This window comes from Haliaeetus leucocephalus, unplaced genomic scaffold (genome assembly GCF_000737465.1).
Source record: "Haliaeetus leucocephalus isolate CR32 unplaced genomic scaffold, Haliaeetus_leucocephalus-4.0 Scaffold262, whole genome shotgun sequence".
NCBI lineage: Eukaryota > Metazoa > Chordata > Aves > Accipitriformes > Accipitridae > Haliaeetus > Haliaeetus leucocephalus.
Window position 1 is genome coordinate 9753509 of NW_010972698.1, and position 18114 is coordinate 9771622.

At 41.2% G+C, this 18114-nt stretch overlaps 1 protein-coding gene across 5 annotated transcripts; it reads left to right on the plus strand.

The window, feature by feature from the left end:
• The first annotated feature begins 1696 nt into the window (after positions 1-1696).
• RLIM (ring finger protein, LIM domain interacting) lies at positions 1697-17397 on the plus strand. Of its 5 annotated transcripts, none has more exons than XM_010569058.1 (5): positions 1697-1878; positions 12442-12630; positions 13484-13567; positions 14346-15689; positions 17047-17397. In XM_010569058.1, the coding sequence occupies exons 2-5, from the start codon at positions 12462-12464 to the stop codon at positions 17082-17084; spliced, it is 1635 nt and encodes a 544-aa protein (XP_010567360.1). In that variant the 5' UTR covers positions 1697-1878; positions 12442-12461; the 3' UTR covers positions 17085-17397. The 5 variants fall into 5 exon arrangements, with proteins under 5 accessions (XP_010567360.1, XP_010567358.1, XP_010567357.1 ...); XM_010569056.1 differs by lacking the exon at positions 17047-17397 and adding an exon at positions 4286-4363 and having other exon boundaries at positions 14346-16213; XM_010569055.1 differs by lacking the exon at positions 17047-17397 and having other exon boundaries at positions 14346-16213.
• The last annotated feature ends 717 nt before the right edge of the window (positions 17398-18114 follow it).

The window sequence follows — 18114 nt, forward strand, 5'->3', positions numbered from 1 at the left end:
TTTAAAGTCACTCTCCCAACTCCAATTTGCTTTTAAAAACATAACAGGTTAACCTTCTGCAAGAAAGTTTTACGCTGGATTAGGTATCACCTCTCTGTCACTCCAACTATATGCCATATCGTCTGTCCTTCTGCAGCTGAAAAAATTTCTGTGCTTTATGTGCTGGTTATTTCAACAAAAATATAGTTGGGAACCTACATCTGCTCCAGTTAAAACTGGGACTGCTTCTGCTCTCCATTACTAATGATTTTAGCATCACAGCCTTCAGTTCAGTGAGTTTCTAACCCACTTCCTTTTCTGGTCCCATGTTGTGGCAACTAACACTGATGAGAAATATGCCCTGTACCTGAGCCCTCCATTCCCTCTAGCATGAACACCGTAGCTGCCTTTGAGTTCTCAAGTCTGAAGGGGGGAATTTAAACTGTGAATACATAAAACCACTTCATTTACATTAGAGGTTGGGCTTGTATCTTTCTACACATTTAAGTTTCAACAACCTTTAAATGCAACTCACCCCTAAACTTGACAGTAATCTCACTATTGTTATAACAAACTGCCTAAAGGAGAAACAAAGGTGTCTTGCGGACTTCCTGAAACCATGTAAATCCTCAGAGGTACGGGTTTTTTTTCTCTATGTACGGAATCTTGCTTGAAAATAAAGATGACTTCCTTGCAAGTTCTTTGCAAGTTAGCCTTTTCTGACATTAAAATGGGATCTTTCAAAACATTGTGGGAATCCCTTTCGTTCTCTACAGGAGACAAGTCTGCAGAGGCTTAACCTTTCCCTCTCCTTAAACTAGCACAGATACTCAGTATAGCACAACCCGCCTTGGGTTCAAAACTGAGACTGTAGTTTTTTCTCTCCTAACTATTTCTTTTCAGCCACAGTTTCCTTTCCACTATGTCTTATTGATGCCTGATTTCACCTCTCTGCCAGAATGCCACGAGGGAGATGGACTGACCCTGGAGGTAACGCAGCTGTCATTTATAGCTTCAGTGGTGAGAGGGAAAAAACTGCAGAAAAATATAACCTACGAACAGGCCTCACAGAACATGGCAACGCCGGCGTTCAACTAATTAAGGCTCATACTGTAAAACAAGAATACCTTGGCTTTTATATAGCATGACAGTTGTCTTTAATACACAACACCTGGTTAGACAGCAGAGAAAACCCGGTGTGAGACGAGAAACCCTGCCACGGTTAGAGGATGAGGGGAGTGAATGTCCCCACTGCCAGTTTTCAACGTGGCTTTCGGAAACGTTGCCCACCGTCGGCCTTGAGCGCTGGCACCTCTGCCCAGCACACACCGTGAGGTGACATTAAGCGGCCCCCACACTGACAGGCCTAGCTCTCGCAGGGACACGGGCCCTACTGCCGCTGCACCGTAACAGCACCACAGCCCGGGCACTGCTGAGCCCCGGGACCCTCCGCCTCCCCCCGGGGACAGCGGGAGGCTGTGGGCTGAGGGGTGGCCGTGAAAGCCGCCGGCAGCCCCCTCGCCTCCATGCCACCCGGCCACAGACCCCCGGCCTTTGCCCCTCTTCAAAATGGCGGCGCCCCCTCAGCGCTGGGGCCGCTCTAGCCGCGCGGTCCTCCACGCTCCTCTCTTCGGGCCGCGCTCCCCCCGTCCCCACCCCGCAGAGGCGCCGGCGGCGCCTGCGCAGAGGCGCCTGCGCCTTCACTTCCGTTTGTCGGCGGCCGCTTCCGGGCCCCCCGTTCCTTGGTAACAATGGAGCAGAAAATGGCCGCCTGAGAGGGGAGGGAGGGAGACGCTGCGGCTGTTTGGGGACGGACGGAGCGAGGCGACCCGGGACCGAGCCCGCTGAGGAGCGGGGAGAGCAGAGGACCGAGAGCTGGGGAGGCGGCGGCGGCGGGCGGTGAGTATCGAGGCGGGAGGCGAACTCTCAAAATGGCCCGAAGAAGGGAGAGGCCCAGGCCCAGGGGAGGCGGCGGCTGCGGCCCCCGCCCGGGGCCGGGGGCGGCCGGGGGACCGCGGGGCCCCTCTGCCCCTGCTCTGGGTCCCCGCCGTGCGGACTGCGGGGTCCCGGGAAGGGCAGGGCGGCTCCTGGCTCCGCGGGGCTCGGGAGGCCGAAGCCGCCCCGCGGCAGAGGCGGAGCGGGGTGCCGTGTTGGAGCTGGGGGCGGTGATGGCGGTCTGCGCGCGGGTGTGCCCGGGGCACTGCCGAGGGATCCTCGGCCCCCGTCTCTCCCCGGATGGGCCGGGCTCTGTCACCCCGGGGAGTTTTACCTCTCTCTCCCGGGGTGTGTGGCAGGGCCTCCTGCCGAAGCGGGGCGAACCTGTTCCTCCATTTGGAGCTGGAGGACGGTCCGTCCCCGTCCCCGTCGTCCCCCCCGCTCCATTCTGAAGGAGGGCTGCAGGGCCCCTCACTCTCTATATTGGGCTGGAGGACGAATTGAAACTAGCCCCTTTTTGGAGGGGTGGAGTGTGGGGGTGAATTACAGCCGCTATCTTGGGCCTCGCCATACTGTTTAGTGCCTACTTAAGGAATCGCAGCTCTTCAGGGCCGTGTTTTCAGTCTGTTCGTCCCGTGAGTTGAGACAAGAAGCCCTGTTGTGGGAGACGGGCAAGAGGAACTCTCCCCGTGTCTGTTGTAAGGGTCTTGATCAGCCTGTGACTTGTTAAAACCCGTGATGTTTGCTGTTCCTATGCTGTTAGTTTCTCTCCAGTTAATCACATCATCTTTGCTCTGTCACCATCGTTTCCTGTGCAAGTTCTTCCTTACCTTTTTAATGCTGTTTGTTGACGTTTAAGGTTTCTGTTTACTGTGTTTCAAAACCATGGTCAAGTACAGTAGATGAATGTATTACTTTACCTTCAGTGATCTGCTTTAATGGAGGAGCAATATCACATTGTGTATAGTAGTATGCATATAGTGTGGTTATTAAGGTTTGTTATGTGTCTTAATTTTAGTTTGTAGTAGAAGGAGCCTGACAAAAGGTTTCACAGCAAAAAATATAGATTTTTTTTCGTAATAGTTTTATTTATTTCATCGTTTTTCAGGAGGATAGAGCCTTTATACAGAGAAGCTTGTAAACAAGAATTCAGACTCAATTGTATCCAATAGTACCATCGCACATCTGATTTATTTTCCCTGTCCATATTGGCAGCACTGGTTAATTTCAGATTGGAAATCGTTGTCAAAATGCTAAAGAAGCTCTGACACCAATTTGTCCCTGAATTTTAATTGCAGTGACTTGTTGAGTCTTTTTTAAAAAAATAAACAGTTGGCTGCTTCTTGTGCAGTTAATTATCTTAATTGAGAGTCAGGTGCTTAGTTTTGTTGTATTGGTCAGCTAGCAGTTAAACTGACTGTATACCCTCTACAGGTTTACCATTTGGGAATTAAAAGAATTATAGCTTGGAATTATGTCTTGCCTGCTCCTGACAAGGGAAGAACACACCACACATTATAAAATTAAGGGCTTCTTGTTATGTTAGACCACTAAAGCATAACAACTGCAGTGTTCTCTTCATCAGCAATTCTGACTACATAAATGTTTGTCACTGAAATAACCACACCAGCATTTTTCAAGCATGTAGTGGTTGTCATCTGTATCATATTTATTTTCCATATTACTGAATTCATAGACATTGTGTACTGGAAAACAGTGTTACAAGTGTCTGGTCTCTACTACATGTCTTTTTTTTTTTTGTGTGTGTGTGTGTAGTGGTATTTTTAGGGGAATGGATAATGTGATCCTTAAATGGAAATGTTTTCAAAGCACCTGTATATTAATATACCTGCTTAGCTTGTTCCTCTTTTTCCTCTGGGAATCTGTCAAAATAAATTTCTTGATCTTAGTAGAATGCTTCTAGTTGCAGTGGAGGTGGTGTACTTTTTTTTACAGCCATAACATAATGTTACAACTTCATATACTTAAGTCTAAAGATTGCATTTAAGTCCAGTTTAATATAGCTTAACACATTACTACTGTTCTGAATTTTTTTGTAGAGAACTCAGTTTCCACGTATTAAAACATTTGAATCCAAACAAGATTATTTGGTATTTATCCAAGTTTTTGTGACTTAATCTCTGTCTTGACAAAAGCTTATCAGCTCTTGCGCTTGCAAAAATTAATCTCGAAGTGATAAAACCAGACTCGAACATCTCCGTCCTCAAGATACTTTTGTGAAGGTCTTGCACATCTCAAAAACTAACAACAATACTTCTAAACAGTCTAGCAGTGTAATAACTTAGGACTTTTGTGTGGTGAGTAGCGATAGCCAGAAGCATAACAGAGACTCTGTTTTGCTTTTGCACAGGTTGCTGGCTACAGTTAAGATCATAAGAAACACAGAAGCCTGTGCCTCCTTCAAACTGTTCAGGTTTATATTAACGAGGTACTTGTTAGTAACTTTTTGCTGATGTGCAGTGTTGAAGCTCAGGTTTTTACTCAAGGAGGTCTGCAGAGTTGTACGGTGTCATGAAACCATCTAATGATAATTGAATATGTAGGAAAAGTCAGCATATGTTTTCTCTTAATTTAGTAACTTAAAAATATTTTGCTTGGAGCACTCTTAATTTCAATATGTAAGATGTATGTGCATGTAGTCTTGTTAAAATGCTTGAGCTTGCCTGCCTTGGTGTAACATCAGAAAAGGAATTCTAGTCTTACAGATACCTATTTAAATTCAAATAAATTTTACTTAATTTTCCACTTCTGTATTTGTTAGGCACTAGACATCAACAGCAACAAAAATCCATGTATCGGAATTTCTGTGTGGGTTGTGGTTGTAGTGATTGTCATTGTTTTATTGGCCTTTTACTTTCAGTAGTAGCTGTATTAGCAGCAGTTTTGTGGAGACAGTGAGATTTGGTGGTAAATTTAAAGACAAGTTTTTCTTTTTTAATTGAAATTCAGGGAGTTCTGATTGGCTTAGTGCTCTCACTAACCAGAAGTTCTGTTTCTTCAGAAATCAAAACACTACGTGATGGTCATAATGTAGTTTTGTGGGTACGACTTCCTTGGATGTCAATCCTGTTTATACTGCTGTCTTTCAATGTCAACACTGGTGACTTGTGTGCAGCATTACTTCTTACTTTGAGCTTCAGAGTGGGCCTTCTGCTTGCTGACCTAGCCAGAAGCTCACTTCTGGGGGAAAGGAGCATCGTTTCACGAGACTCCAGTGCTGTAAACTTGTTATACCTTGTATATGCTAAGCTTTCTCTTCTGTGATGTCATCTGATTTGAGGGCAAAAGGTAGTACTATCTTAATTTCATTTTCAGCTTGTATGTGAAAAGTGTTGTTTTAGTAAGTACAGATGATAAAATGTGAAGCCCTGGGTTTTGGCAGTTCTTACTGCATTTTATTTTCAGAGCTCCATCTTCGTTCCACATGCTCTCAGTATCCTGGAATTGCTAAGCTCTACCCTTTCATATGGAAGATAACATTGGAAAACTGTTTCTTTTTTAACTAGGTCTCTGAGTTGGGCATTTTTACAGCAAGATGGCTACACTGCCTTAGATACTGTAGGACTGTTGGAGACTGCTGGGATTCTGTACCCTGATTTCTTCCTTCACTTTGACTTCTCAGGAGCTGATAGTACATCTAAGAGTGTTTCTCTTCATCTCAACAGTTCTGTTGAATTTTCTGTAACTGTTCTGCAAAAGTATTAATCTGCTTTCTGTTGTTTAAAATGTATGTTCAGAATGACATCTTGTTTTACAGCCTTTGCTTTGAAACATACCGGGGTAGTGAAATAGCTGAATTGATCTTTAACACTCCTTGTTAAGCTGGCATTTAAATTTTACAGCAGTTTAGACAGAACACTTCATAGAAGACAAAATTTTCTTCCAGCTTTCCAAAAGTGGTACATGTTCCATGATATTTTTTGAGGCAAAGAGGACATAGGGAGTTCTTGTGTGTTTAAAATTTGTGGTAAGTTTAGTAGAAATCTAGCAAGAGCGTAGATCTGTTCGTCATCAGAGTGTCAACAGAAAGCAAGAATAGCAGGGGGGGAAAAAGAGTCTATCCAAAATTCATGATGCAACTTTGAAAACTAGAAAAGGTTGTTGCCATTTCTAAGATGTAGATGAGTGAATTGTACCTATGCTATCAAAGCCTTCAATGTGATCACAAGAGGAAACTTGTGAACCTGCACAAGAAAAAAGCAACAACAAAACTTGGCATAATGAAGCTCCATGTATAATGCAAATAGATAGCTGTTTCATTTCACTGTTTTATGGTATCTTTTTCCTTTAATGATAGGATTCACTGACAGGTTTTGCTTATGCTTTTGAGCTTGCAGACTTGAATGATGAAATATTTAAGATGAAAATGCAGTTTCTGTTATGTCTTATTTTCTGCTAGTTTTGAGAAATTGGATACTGACTGGCATGGAAACTATTTTTTCAACTTTTAATTCTTCTAGGAAAATCTAGTCGTTGGGAGGTGTGGTGGGTCAGATGAATACTGCACGTGAATTTGGTTCTGTTTGCGCTTAAAGAACCCAGGGTAACAGAACTGCCTGTTCTAGCTGCTGTTCCTGTGTCATTTGAGAAATGGAATTGGAGAGACTGCTGGCTGGGGCTGGTCATGCCAAACGGGATGGTATGTTAGAGCTGCTGAAGTCAGAGTTCATGGAAAGCGCTTTGAACAGACAGCTGTGTTGTACTTCTGCTGTAGAGCTAAAATGTCTTTGAGGTATGTTCAGTGAAAGCAGGGTAGGAAAAAGTAGTTAATCTGTAACAACGCAAACCAGAAAATAAGTATTTCTGGCTTCCACTACCAAATGTCGTCTTTTAGTCGAAGGGTTTGATGATTTCTGCAGACTGGAAGTAAGCAAGGTGCTCTACCAGTTGAAGTACCTAATTAAGATGAGGTTATGAATCATAAATGAGAAATTAGCCTTCTGCTGAGCACATCTATGAAACACTTACTCATATTGCCATCATCTTTTTTGTTTATACAGAGGTATTAATTATGTTGCTGGGACATGAGGTAATTCAGGAAACATTCCTAACATACAGGGCACTACAAATTTTCATGTAAAGTTGAAATATGGGTAACATCTAGATGGGGGGAATTTTAGAGGAAATTTTTGTTGCACAGCTAGCTCCTGAGCATCTGAGTTGTTTCTGCAGTTTAATTCAGTGCCTTTCTCCTGCTAAAATTTGAGACTTGCCCCATAACTTTAAGGTATTGCTTTTTCATTTGACCCTGCAAATGAGTGATTTCTGAGTTTGTCAAATCTTCTAAGTTTTACCTAGTTTAATGAGAGTTCTAATGTTTTACGTAATTTTTTTTTTTTTTTAAATTTTAAAAATGGGGAATGCAGGCTAAGGTAGTGTCTTGGTATTCAATACAGATAACTAATGTCAGGAAATATTACACATTTTTGAAAGGGGAAGAGCTAGTGATTTATCACTGTGCCTTATAGTCCCTTAGTACTTTTCGGGTAAGAGTTCTGTAGTCCATAAGTGCTAAGCATTATGGAGATACACAGTGTTACTGTTCAAGGTAAATGGACTACACAAGTATTTTATCACTGCTTGCTGTCCCACTAGATTGTTTTTAAGCAGTAAATTCCTGGCTGATGGGATTTAGTTTACATACTACTTGGCATAAAGGAAAATGTAAAATATTTCTTGCACTGTGAGAATGATAATATTGTATTATTGAAAGAACATCTAGTACTCCTAAATTGTTCCTATCCAAAAGAGCATAATATTACTTTCTCTTGAATAAAAGAATGTAACAAACAATACCTTTTGTGGGCTTACTGTTTTTGCTCCTGCAGTCTCTAGCAGCAGTGGAGAGACAGCTAGTCATTTGTGCTCTGAAATCTCTGAGATTGTTGAAGTGTAACTGCAGGGAAGGTACTTTGCTGACTTGTGGAAGGATGGGAACACCAATTAAGAATCCACTGTAGTTAATGTGTCTGGATATTCAGCTGCTGAAGAATATTTTCCTTAATTTCTTTTCTCTTTTTTTTAAAGGAGAAAGTAATGTATTCTAGCTATGATTCTGTTGTTTTGTGCAACCTTTAGGTGATTCCCCCCACCCTGTTTTCTCATAAAGAGATTTTCATTGCTGGATATCTCAGCTGAAGTTGGCAATAATCAAGAGATCTGAACTTCCTGCTCATAGATGTGACCTTCCCCACCCTTTGTCAACTCAGCGCTGACAAGGGGGGGACACTGAAGAAAACTCTTACTTTGAGTTGAACTAAACCACTGGAAGAAAGAGAAACAGAGTTGAAGCATACCTGCTTATTAGATAATCAGATGTTGGTTATTTTGTTGTAACTTAATTGTATACCTGTTGGTTTTCCCTTGTCAGGTTTCCCCATGTTACTGTAGTCAGCTTCCTTAAGCCATTATTAATCTTCTGCAGTGTATGAGCTGAGAACAGAATCCCAATGAGGGACAGGTTTTCAGGTTATTTCTGCAACACTCTACCACCCTGAAATAGGAGCGAGGTAACATAGTAACTGCCACCATGGTGTGCTGCTTTTGGCTGGGATAATTTTCTTCACAGTAGCTAGTATGGGGCTGTGTTTTGGATTTGTGCTGAAAACAGTGTTGATAATGCAGAGATGTTGTAGTTATTGCTGAGCAGAGCCAAGGCCTCTTCTGCTCCTTGCCCCACCCCACCAAGCGAGGAGGCTGGGGGGGCACAAGAAGTTGGCGGGGGACACAGCTGGGACAGCTGACCCTGACTGACCGAGGGGATGTTCCATGCCACATGATGTCACGCTCAGGGTATAAAGCTGAGGGAAGAAGAAGGAAGGGGCAGATGTTCAGAGAGATAGTGTTTTGTCTTCTCAAGTAACTGTTAGGTGTGATGGAGCCCTGCTTTCCTGGAGATGACTGACCCCCTGCCTGCTGATGGGAAGTGGTGAATGAATACCTTGTTTTGCTTTGCTCATGCATGCAGCTTTTGCTTTACCTGCTAAGCTGTCTTTATCTCAACCCATGAGTTTTCTCGCTTTTACCCTTCTGGTTCTCTCCCCCATCCCAACCTGGGGGGAGTGAGCAAACAGCTGTGTGGTGCTTAGTTGCTGGCTGGGGTTAAACCCACGCGTGGAAGTCCTGTTGTACAGCCTGATGGGACCTATGGAGTCGTGCTGAGGCAGTAGTAGCCTAAATATTCTAGTAAGTTCAGTCTGGTAACATAGTGCTCTGCAGCGGTGTGGGAGGTGAAGCTTAAAATGGGTGATGTGGACAATGAGCTGAGTGGACAGTGAAGAGATAGAAAGTAACATAAGCCTTGGGGTAGAAATCCTATTTTCCATTTACTGGTTATAATATCAGAGCTCTAGTTTGAAGAGTATTGTCCCATTTGCTGTCAAGACTAAAGTAGGGAGAATGTGTTGATGTGCATTTATGTGTTTCTTTGCCATCTGTATTTCCATCAATGTAAACATCCCATATAGGTATATAGCATTTCTAGGACATTGAAGCTAAACAGTGTGAAACTGGGGTACAGTGGTCTAGTGTAATCTGTTACAGTAGCTTGCAATTGGAAAATACAGCTGAGTTTGTCACTGGTAGAAATAGCCCTAATGTAAATTAAATTCTTAATTCAAGATCCCACCTCTGAGGCTTTTTTCTTAGCAATAGCATCTTTTCAGTCTTGACCAATAGCTGATTTTATGGTTTAGGAGGGAAGATATGAGATGACGGAGGAGAAAAGAGGAGCAAAACCTGGAAATAAGTAAAACTGACTTTGACTTATTCCGAGCATTACCTAAAGGATCACCTACTGAAGTGTACATCAACCTGTTGGTAAAGAAGAGATTCTGCTGTCTGTCTGTCTCCCCACTGCCCGTCCCCCCCGTCCCCAACTTGTTCTGACTCTCCCTTTTTCCCTGACCAAGAACAGTGCCCCTTCATCTTCTGAAATGGAATGGGCAAATGTTGAATCAAACAGGCATTTTTATAGCTAAGGTGCCTGCAAGCACTGGAATTTGCAGTTAAAAGGAAAATTTCAAAGCATAAGCAGTAAACAGATGTCATGCTTTGTGTGCATAGTGCGGTTTCCTTTTTTAAGAGCTGTTGTAGAATTAGTCTAATGCTTACAGATATGTTGGCATTTTTATGAAGACATTCTATGTGTTTTAAAGTCAGTAAATACCAATCTGGCAGTCATTTTGGGGAAAATATTTTACAAAACTTTGTGCTGCTCCTGTCCCTTAGCATCTTACTACATTCCCTTATTTTCTTAATCGTATTGTCAACTTTGTTTCATTGTTGTCCTAAAAAAGGGAGTGCTGGTTAGAGTTTTGGTGTGTATCCCCAGAGAACTAATGTATCTTTCCAGGTTTTATTTTGGATGCACGTCTCTCATTCTACTTGAGGCTTTATTCAGATGTTTCTTTTAAAAGTAGCTGTCTTTGTATTTCTGGTATCTTCTCTAGAATGAATATGTATTTAAGTGAAGTTACTTGGAATCATAATTCTGCTACAGAAAGCTTGTAAAAAAGTTGTTTGAGTTTCAAGCAAGCTATGTTCTCATTAGAAATATGTGTCCAAGATTTGAAGGACATACAGATTTCGTAACTGAGCCCAGTCAGAGTTGAACATACCTGCTGAAACCATTGCGCAACTTTCACTGTGAATGGGTTCATTTATCAGTGTATTTGACAGCACATCACATGCAGGCTTCAGACGGGCCATGCAGTCTCTAGATTGCACCAGAGATTTAGCAATGCAGAGAATGCTGATAGGCTTCCATTTGAGATGGTAGTAAACTTAGTGATTGCTGGTGCTTACTGATAAATAGGTGAAAAATAAGCCTAATTTCTTTGGTAAAGTGGCAGAAATTCACAGAACCAAATAATACCGGTAGCCTTGCATACTACATTACTGAATGGCAGCAAGTCATTTGTGCCTTAATATGACTAACTTAAAAACAAGTTCTACTGCGTCAGAATTCAAGACAAAGAGGGTTGGAGTAGCTATTTTATAATTTGCAAGTCTGCAGTAATGGGATGTCCTATCCTGTGGAGTTTTTCTGCTGTTACACACTGAGGTTGTCAGCGCACTTTAATTTTCACAATAGCAGCTGAAATAAACTACCGCTGGAGATCATGCAGTGCTGCTCTTCTGTGGAGAAGCACTAATGTAAACTGTGGGCAGTCTTGACTTGACAGCTGTGCTGACAAACCAAAAAAAGATGCTTTTTGCACTAGACAGATGTCTAAGTGTTGGAAATTTTCCAGTGAGAAGCAGAAAAGCTTTATTCTTCCAGTATTTTCATGTCACATGAAGTATGGTTTAAATGAAAGGAATGTTTTCTGATGGGGAATGTTATTGCAGAGCTTTTTAGCATGCAGAGGATTAGCTTGCTAATCACCTCTGAGTAACTAGATTCTACCAGTTGTACAGGAAAATTCTTGATGTTGTGAATAGCAAGGCGTAGTGATTAAGGAAACTAGTTATTATTTTAACTTCATTTGATATATTTGCATGGCACAACTAGTGCCAGAATGTCTTCTGCATTTGCATGTATTTTATTATAATATTTATCAGATATGGACATGGCATTCATCGATAATTTTTTTGAGGCACAAATTGTCAAGGATTGCATCCAAATGAAAAACTATGAGGAGAAGATTATTTTTAAAAATATGTGATATAGAAGACAGCTCTGTATAGCAGAAGTTATACCTGGTATACACAGTGGAGTTTTGTCCTGGAAATTTTAGTCATCAACATCAGTAATTCAGTAAATGCTGAAATTTGCCAGCAAATTCTTCTCTTGACATAAAACTATAAAGTTGATTTTACAAACCCTTTTCCTGTTCTGAGGAAATGAATAGCTGCTTTTTTTTTTTTTTGCACACGTAGTGCTCCATAGCATCTTCAGTCTTCTATATTTGAATTCTTCATAACCCCTTCATTCTGTTAAAATTCACGTGGATGGTGAAGAGGGTGTTTCTTGTAGCAGGCAGGCAGAAGTTATGAACATATAATCCCATGCTCTTTTAGAGTTAGAGAGCATGATCAAGGATGGCTTATGCCTTGTACTACACTGTTGTATGGCACTGTAAGTCATGCTTTGTGAGGCAGTGCAGTATTAGGAATATTTTATGCTAAAAACCAGATAGTCATGGACATCTGGTCAACTATGTGAATGTAAAGATGGGCTAAGGGTTATGGCTGATGATATTCCATGTGTTCATACTTGCTGCTTTATTGAGTATTTGATAATGATGGGTATAGATTTTGTTTGAACTTCTTGAAGAGGTTTGTGCTTTGAGAATGATTTCACTTTTGATCCCTGTGGTTATGCACCTCATCTTAACTGAAGCTTCATTAGCAAACTACTTCCCCGCTAGCCCACAAACTCTCCCCTCTTCCCCCCCCCCCAATTTAAGGATAACAATGAAGAATGTAGTACAGGTTAAACATGCCTAAATTTCATGCCATATTTCACTATGCTGGATGAAGGGTTTGTTTTCTCCTTTTTAGGTACTCTCCCACTCATCAAGATGGAAAGCTCAGATTCTAGTGATAAAGGAAGTATTGATCAATCAGAAGCACAACGTCAGAGTCAGCTAGATCGATTAGATCGAGAAGAAGCTTTCTACCAGTTTGTAAACAACCTGAGTGAAGAGGACTACAGGCTTATGAGAGATAACAATTTGCTAGGAACACCAGGTAGGTAATGTTTGGGTATGTACATCTTACTAGAATTGCTTGTAGGTGATTTGTGTCATTTTCTGTTCTCCTGAAACTGTTTCATCCATTTAGTTTGTGTGCTGCAGTTGTGTTCCATGGTAGGAAGTAGCTTCTTGCTAAATTGTGCGTACTTAAATTTGACCAGTCCCCTGACTAGCGGAGAGGTAGTTAGGATGAGGTGGATTCATCAGATACCAAAGTCTAGGGTCTACACAACTTGGTGGCAACACCCAGAGTTGACCCTGTTCCAGTTATGGACCCTTAGACTTTTTTGATCAAAAAGTAATCTCCCTTAAGCATCTGTGTGAAAATTTTGTGCTGGTGAGGTTAAGAGTTTGTAACTAGGGTAAGTAGTCTGGTGTGAGATTCTGCATGGGCATTTTTATGTCAGTTTTCAATTGACTTATTACTTTAAATTGACACTTTATAGGATGATACCTAATTCAAACCAGTTCTAATTTAAAACATGACTTAAACTAATATAAACCTTTTTTCATGCTTGTGAAGGTGTTACCTTAAATATGTTACTCTAGACAGCCATTTAATTGGTATAGGATGATGAAAATTGTTGATCAGTTGTAGAGGTTACAGAACAAGAAGGCACATCTGCCTTGAATACACTGAAACTGTTGGATCTTTCAGCCTCAGGAAAACTTAAAATGGTGCTGAAGTATCTGAACCTCCCTTTAGCAACCTGTTTGGCAGTCTCGTTATGGCAGGATTTAATTAGAAAAAAAAAGCAGTGGCTTGTACCTTCTTTAGAAGCTTTTGATAATGCTTGCCATACATATGATTTGGAAATATTTTTGGAAAATTTTGCTTATTTTCTAAGGTGAAATTACTGAAGAAGAGTTGCTGAGAAGGCTACACCAAGTTAAAGAAGGTCCGCCACAGCAAAACAGTGATGAGAATAGAGGTATATACAGTATTTGTGAAAACTCTTAACTTTAGCACCCCATACGGACCTTAACTTGAGTGCAGGAGTGGAACAAAGTTAAGCCTAGGCAGGTGCAAGGTGAGCTTTGCTTCAAAACTAAGTGAGCGTTATATCTGCTGCAGAGGTCAGTTTGGGACAGATTTCACTCATAAGGCATCTGTTACTTGCATCAAGATAAAGTTTCATTTAGGGTTTGTTTTTTTTTGTTTTTTTTTTTAATTGAAGATTGCCTTCCTGTCTGCTTCCTTCTGGGATGCTTTTTGGCAATCCTTTTTTTATTCACTATTCTTCCCTTCTGAAGATGCTGTATTGCTTTCATTATCACCCTTCCATAGAGATTGGTGGAGAACGCTTGGAGCTTACCACTAGAGTTAATTCTTTAGTGAGACAGATTTGCTATAAAGCTATTCTTCAAGTGAAGGGTCAGGACAAACTTAGTTCTCTATTTAGCAGTCGATGACACCTGAAATGTGACTTTCCATTTACTTACAATAAACAACCTGTGTTATTTTGACTTGTTTTCTATGTGATGGCTGCAGCCTATCTGTACATCTTAGAAAAATGTCCACTCCTGCTCCCTTAAAAGAGCTCTGGTAGATGCGAGTTGTGATGCTACGTGTGAAACCACAATAGCACTTGATAGGATTAAGCACTTCTAAATTGTCACTTGTTAAACTAAGCAATTATGTTCTTGGAAAAGATCACTCCAAAATTAGCTCAGTACTCTAATTGTGGTAGTTCCCTGTCTTTTTCGCAGGTGCAGAGTCCGCAGAAGATGTTTCAAATGGAGATTCTATAATAGACTGGCTTAATTCAGTCCGACAGACTGGAAATACAACACGAAGTGGGCAACGAGGAAACCAGTCTTGGAGAGCAGTGAGCCGGACTAACCCAAATAGTGGTGACTTCAGGTTCAGTTTGGAAATAAATGTCAACCGTAATAATGGGAACACAAATCCAGAAACTGAGAATGAGCCATCTGTAGAGCCTTCCAGTGGGGAGGATTTGGAGAACAGCCAAAGTGACTCTGAAATTCCAAGGTCTGAATCACCATCTGTAAGGCAGCCTGGATCAGAAAGGAGCACTTCGGAGGAGCTAACAGCTGAGGAAGCTTCCCCTCCTAGAGGGCAGAGGAGAGCGAGAAGTAGGAGTCCAGAACAGCGGAGAACACGGGCTAGGACTGATAGAAGTAGGTCACCTATTAATCCAGTGAGTGAGACTCCTCGCAGGTCTCATCTCAATACATCATCTCAAACTCTTGACCACTCCTCAGTGAATGAAGCTGAGGGAAGTTCTAGAACTAGGCAGCATGTGACATTAAGGCAGCATACAGTGGGGACTGAGATGCCAAGTGAAAATGCAGTTCTGTTTTCGACCCCTGAAGCAAGACCTGTTCCTCAAGCAGCAGGTTCTTCAGAAACTAACAGCACCAGTGAGTCCGCAACTCCTGGGCAGAGGCCTCCTACCATAGTACTTGATCTTCAGGTGAGAAGAGTTCGTCCAGGGGAATATCGGCAAAGAGACAGCATAGCCAACAGAACTCGGTCCAGGTCCCAGACACCTAACAACACAGTCACTTACGAAAGTGAACGGGGAGGGTTTAGGCGCACGTTTTCACGTTCAGAACGGGCTGGAGTGAGAACTTACGTCAGTACCATTAGGATTCCTATCCGTAGGATCTTAAACACAGGCTTGAGTGAGACTACATCAGTTGCTATTCAGACTATGCTAAGGCAGATAATGACAGGCTTTGGAGAGCTGAGTTACTTTATGTATAGTGATAGTGATGCAGATCCTAGTGGCCCAACTCCAAATCAGAACGTGGATGCTTCTGAGCCACAGAACGGAGGTGGTGGTACTTCAAGCAATGAAAGTACAGATGCTAGCTCAGGGGAGGTGTATGAAGGTGGTAATGAAGGTGGTTCAACATCTGGTGCCAGACGGGAAGGTCGGAATACAAGGGGATCGGTCACATTTGAAGAAAGTGGTTCTCTACCATTCCTTAGCCTAGCACAATTTTTCCTACTAAATGAAGATGATGATGACCAACCAAGAGGACTCACCAAAGAACAAATTGACAACCTAGCCATGAGGAATTTTGGTGAGAGCGATGCTCTGAAAACCTGTAGTGTGTGTATTACAGAGTACACAGAAGGCAACAAGCTCCGTAAATTGCCTTGTTCGCACGAGTATCATGTCCACTGCATTGATCGCTGGTTATCAGAAAATTCCACTTGTCCTATTTGTCGCAGAGCAGTCTTAGCTTCTGGTAACAGAGAGAGTGTTGTCTAAATGAGATCTGAATTTATGGCCAAGCAGCTAGTGTGATAGTGATGGGCAAAGAAGTCACTTCCTTTATGGCCACTTTTTGAGTGGTACCTCAATGTATAGTAATGACTTGGAGTGAATATTCCCTCATGAAAGCATTTTCTCTGAATTCAAGCTTTTAAAATTGGGAAATTTCTTTAATTAGGGCTTTCAAGATGTAGTCAGTTTGGGTGTTAAATTTCACTTGTCCAAAGACATCTACCCACTTAAAAATATTTTTTTCTTTGTGAAGTGTATTAAGTTCTTTCCCCCCACCCAGCCCCTGCCATTCCAGTCCAATAACCATTTTGTTCTCAAGATTGTGCTTATGAGGAGTTTTGAGAAGTCATCCCAGCTAAATGTACATGAGTCGTAGAGGAATTTTTGCAAGAAATCCAACTATCTGAAAAAATATGAACTTAATTGCACACTTGAACATACTTTTAATTTTCATACTGGGTTAATATTGGACATGTCTCTGTAAATAACACTAATGTTAGCCCTTTCCCCATCACTATGGCACGCTGTAGGATGAGCTGTTAGCTTAATTGGGATATTTATCTTGTTGTGGAAATATAAGAATTGCCTATGCTTGTTTAAATAAAAAAAAAAATCTGTTTTAAAATTGTAAAGCTTTTTTGTAGAAGCTCAGTACTTTTCCAATGCACTGTTGTACTAACGCATTAAGAATTAAAATTGTACCATGCTTAGAAATCAAGAATGCTTTTCATACAAAACCCACCACACAGAGAGCAAACTAAATACGAGAGCTGCTTTTGTAACTGTGTACCTGTCAAGAGCAGTGCATATCTGTACTATTTATGTGAACAGCTACTGTAATATAAAAACAGTTGAATTAGACATCTTAATTGCATTAAAAAACGGAAATTAAATGTTATAATTGCAGTGTTTTGGCTCAGTAATGCCACCAAAAGAGATGATAAAAATTAGAAACTGTTCTAATGGCTGGTTATTTCTTGGTGTGGTTGCTAATATGTAATAATACAAAGCAGTATGTACCAGTTCATTCAGTGAGGTTTATGCCCAATTTTTCTATCAATTTTTACTTTCAATTTTTGAGGCAACTCTGTGAAACTATTACTATTCAGCAGATAAGTATTGACAAGTGTTTTGTTTTTCTTCCCTACCAGCTTCAGCTATATTAGTAACCTCTGGATCTGTTGAGTGAACTTGCTGATATATCCAGTGTTGGTAGCCTGTCACTGAAGTGCCGCAGAAAAATAACTTAAGTATTAACCGAGTAACAGATTATTAGAGTGTTAGGTTAAATTTAAAATTATAATTGATTATACACTTAAATGTGTAGCCAATTCTAAGAACGTTAAAAAAAACCCAACAAACTCTTTGTACTCCTATTGGACAGATTAAAATGAGTTTAATTTACTTCTAAAATTATGTGCGTGGCATATTAAAGTTGAGAATTGGAGAATGTAGCTCAACTCTCACCAGTTTCAGGGGAAGACATCCCTCCCCCTCAATGACCTGTTCTTTGTTTTATTCTCTGATTTTTTTTTTTTCTCCTAGCTTACATGTGCAACAGGGAAAGCAATATTTATTTGAACTCCGGGGCAGTAGTTATGAAGGGATATGAACTGCTCTTGCTGGCTATATGGGCAATGTTGCTTGTTCCTCAGATGACAAAACCAAAGCTGGCCTATCTCTTTCTCCTAATTAAAACACATTTTTGGTGTTTTATAGTGGTGGTTGCATAAACTATAGTCTCTGCTCTAAGCCATTTTAACATCTCATCAGCTAGTTAAGGATTCCGCAATGTCCCAAAATTCCAATTTTTTTTCTACATGTGTGTTTTGTGGCATTTGGTTCAGTGGGAAACCCTGACTGGCTATTGAGCTCGCTTTCCTCTTGGTGGGACGCACCATTGTGGCAGAGGGAATACGTGTATTCTTTCTCAACAGAAGAGTAAATAAGTTCATGTTTTTAAATTTTTCCCTCTGACATGCATCACTGTAAAATTGGAAGTTAGCTATTAATTTCAGGTGCTGGACTCTCTATGCCAAAATTTCCTCAACAAAATAACACTTCTGAATTTCTTCCAGTAGCATTCACATAGCAAATACATACTCTCAGTTGCAGTTTCCAGTAGCTTTACTGACTTACTGGAGCGTAGAATTAGAAGGAAAAAAACCCTCTCTACGCGAGTACCATGTTAGATTTCAAAAGTCTGAGGTACATCTCTG

Excerpts from the sequence above, each read along its gene's own strand:
- RLIM (XM_010569056.1), top strand. The coding sequence starts at position 12,462 with ATGGAAAGCTCAGATTCTAGTGATAAAGGAAGTATTGATCAATCAGAA. Across the intron at positions 12,631-13,483 it reads CAATTTGCTAGGAACACCAG|GTGAAATTACTGAAGAAGAG; the intron begins GTAGGTAATGTT and ends TTATTTTCTAAG. Across the intron at positions 13,568-14,345 it reads AAACAGTGATGAGAATAGAG|GTGCAGAGTCCGCAGAAGAT; the intron begins GTATATACAGTA and ends TCTTTTTCGCAG.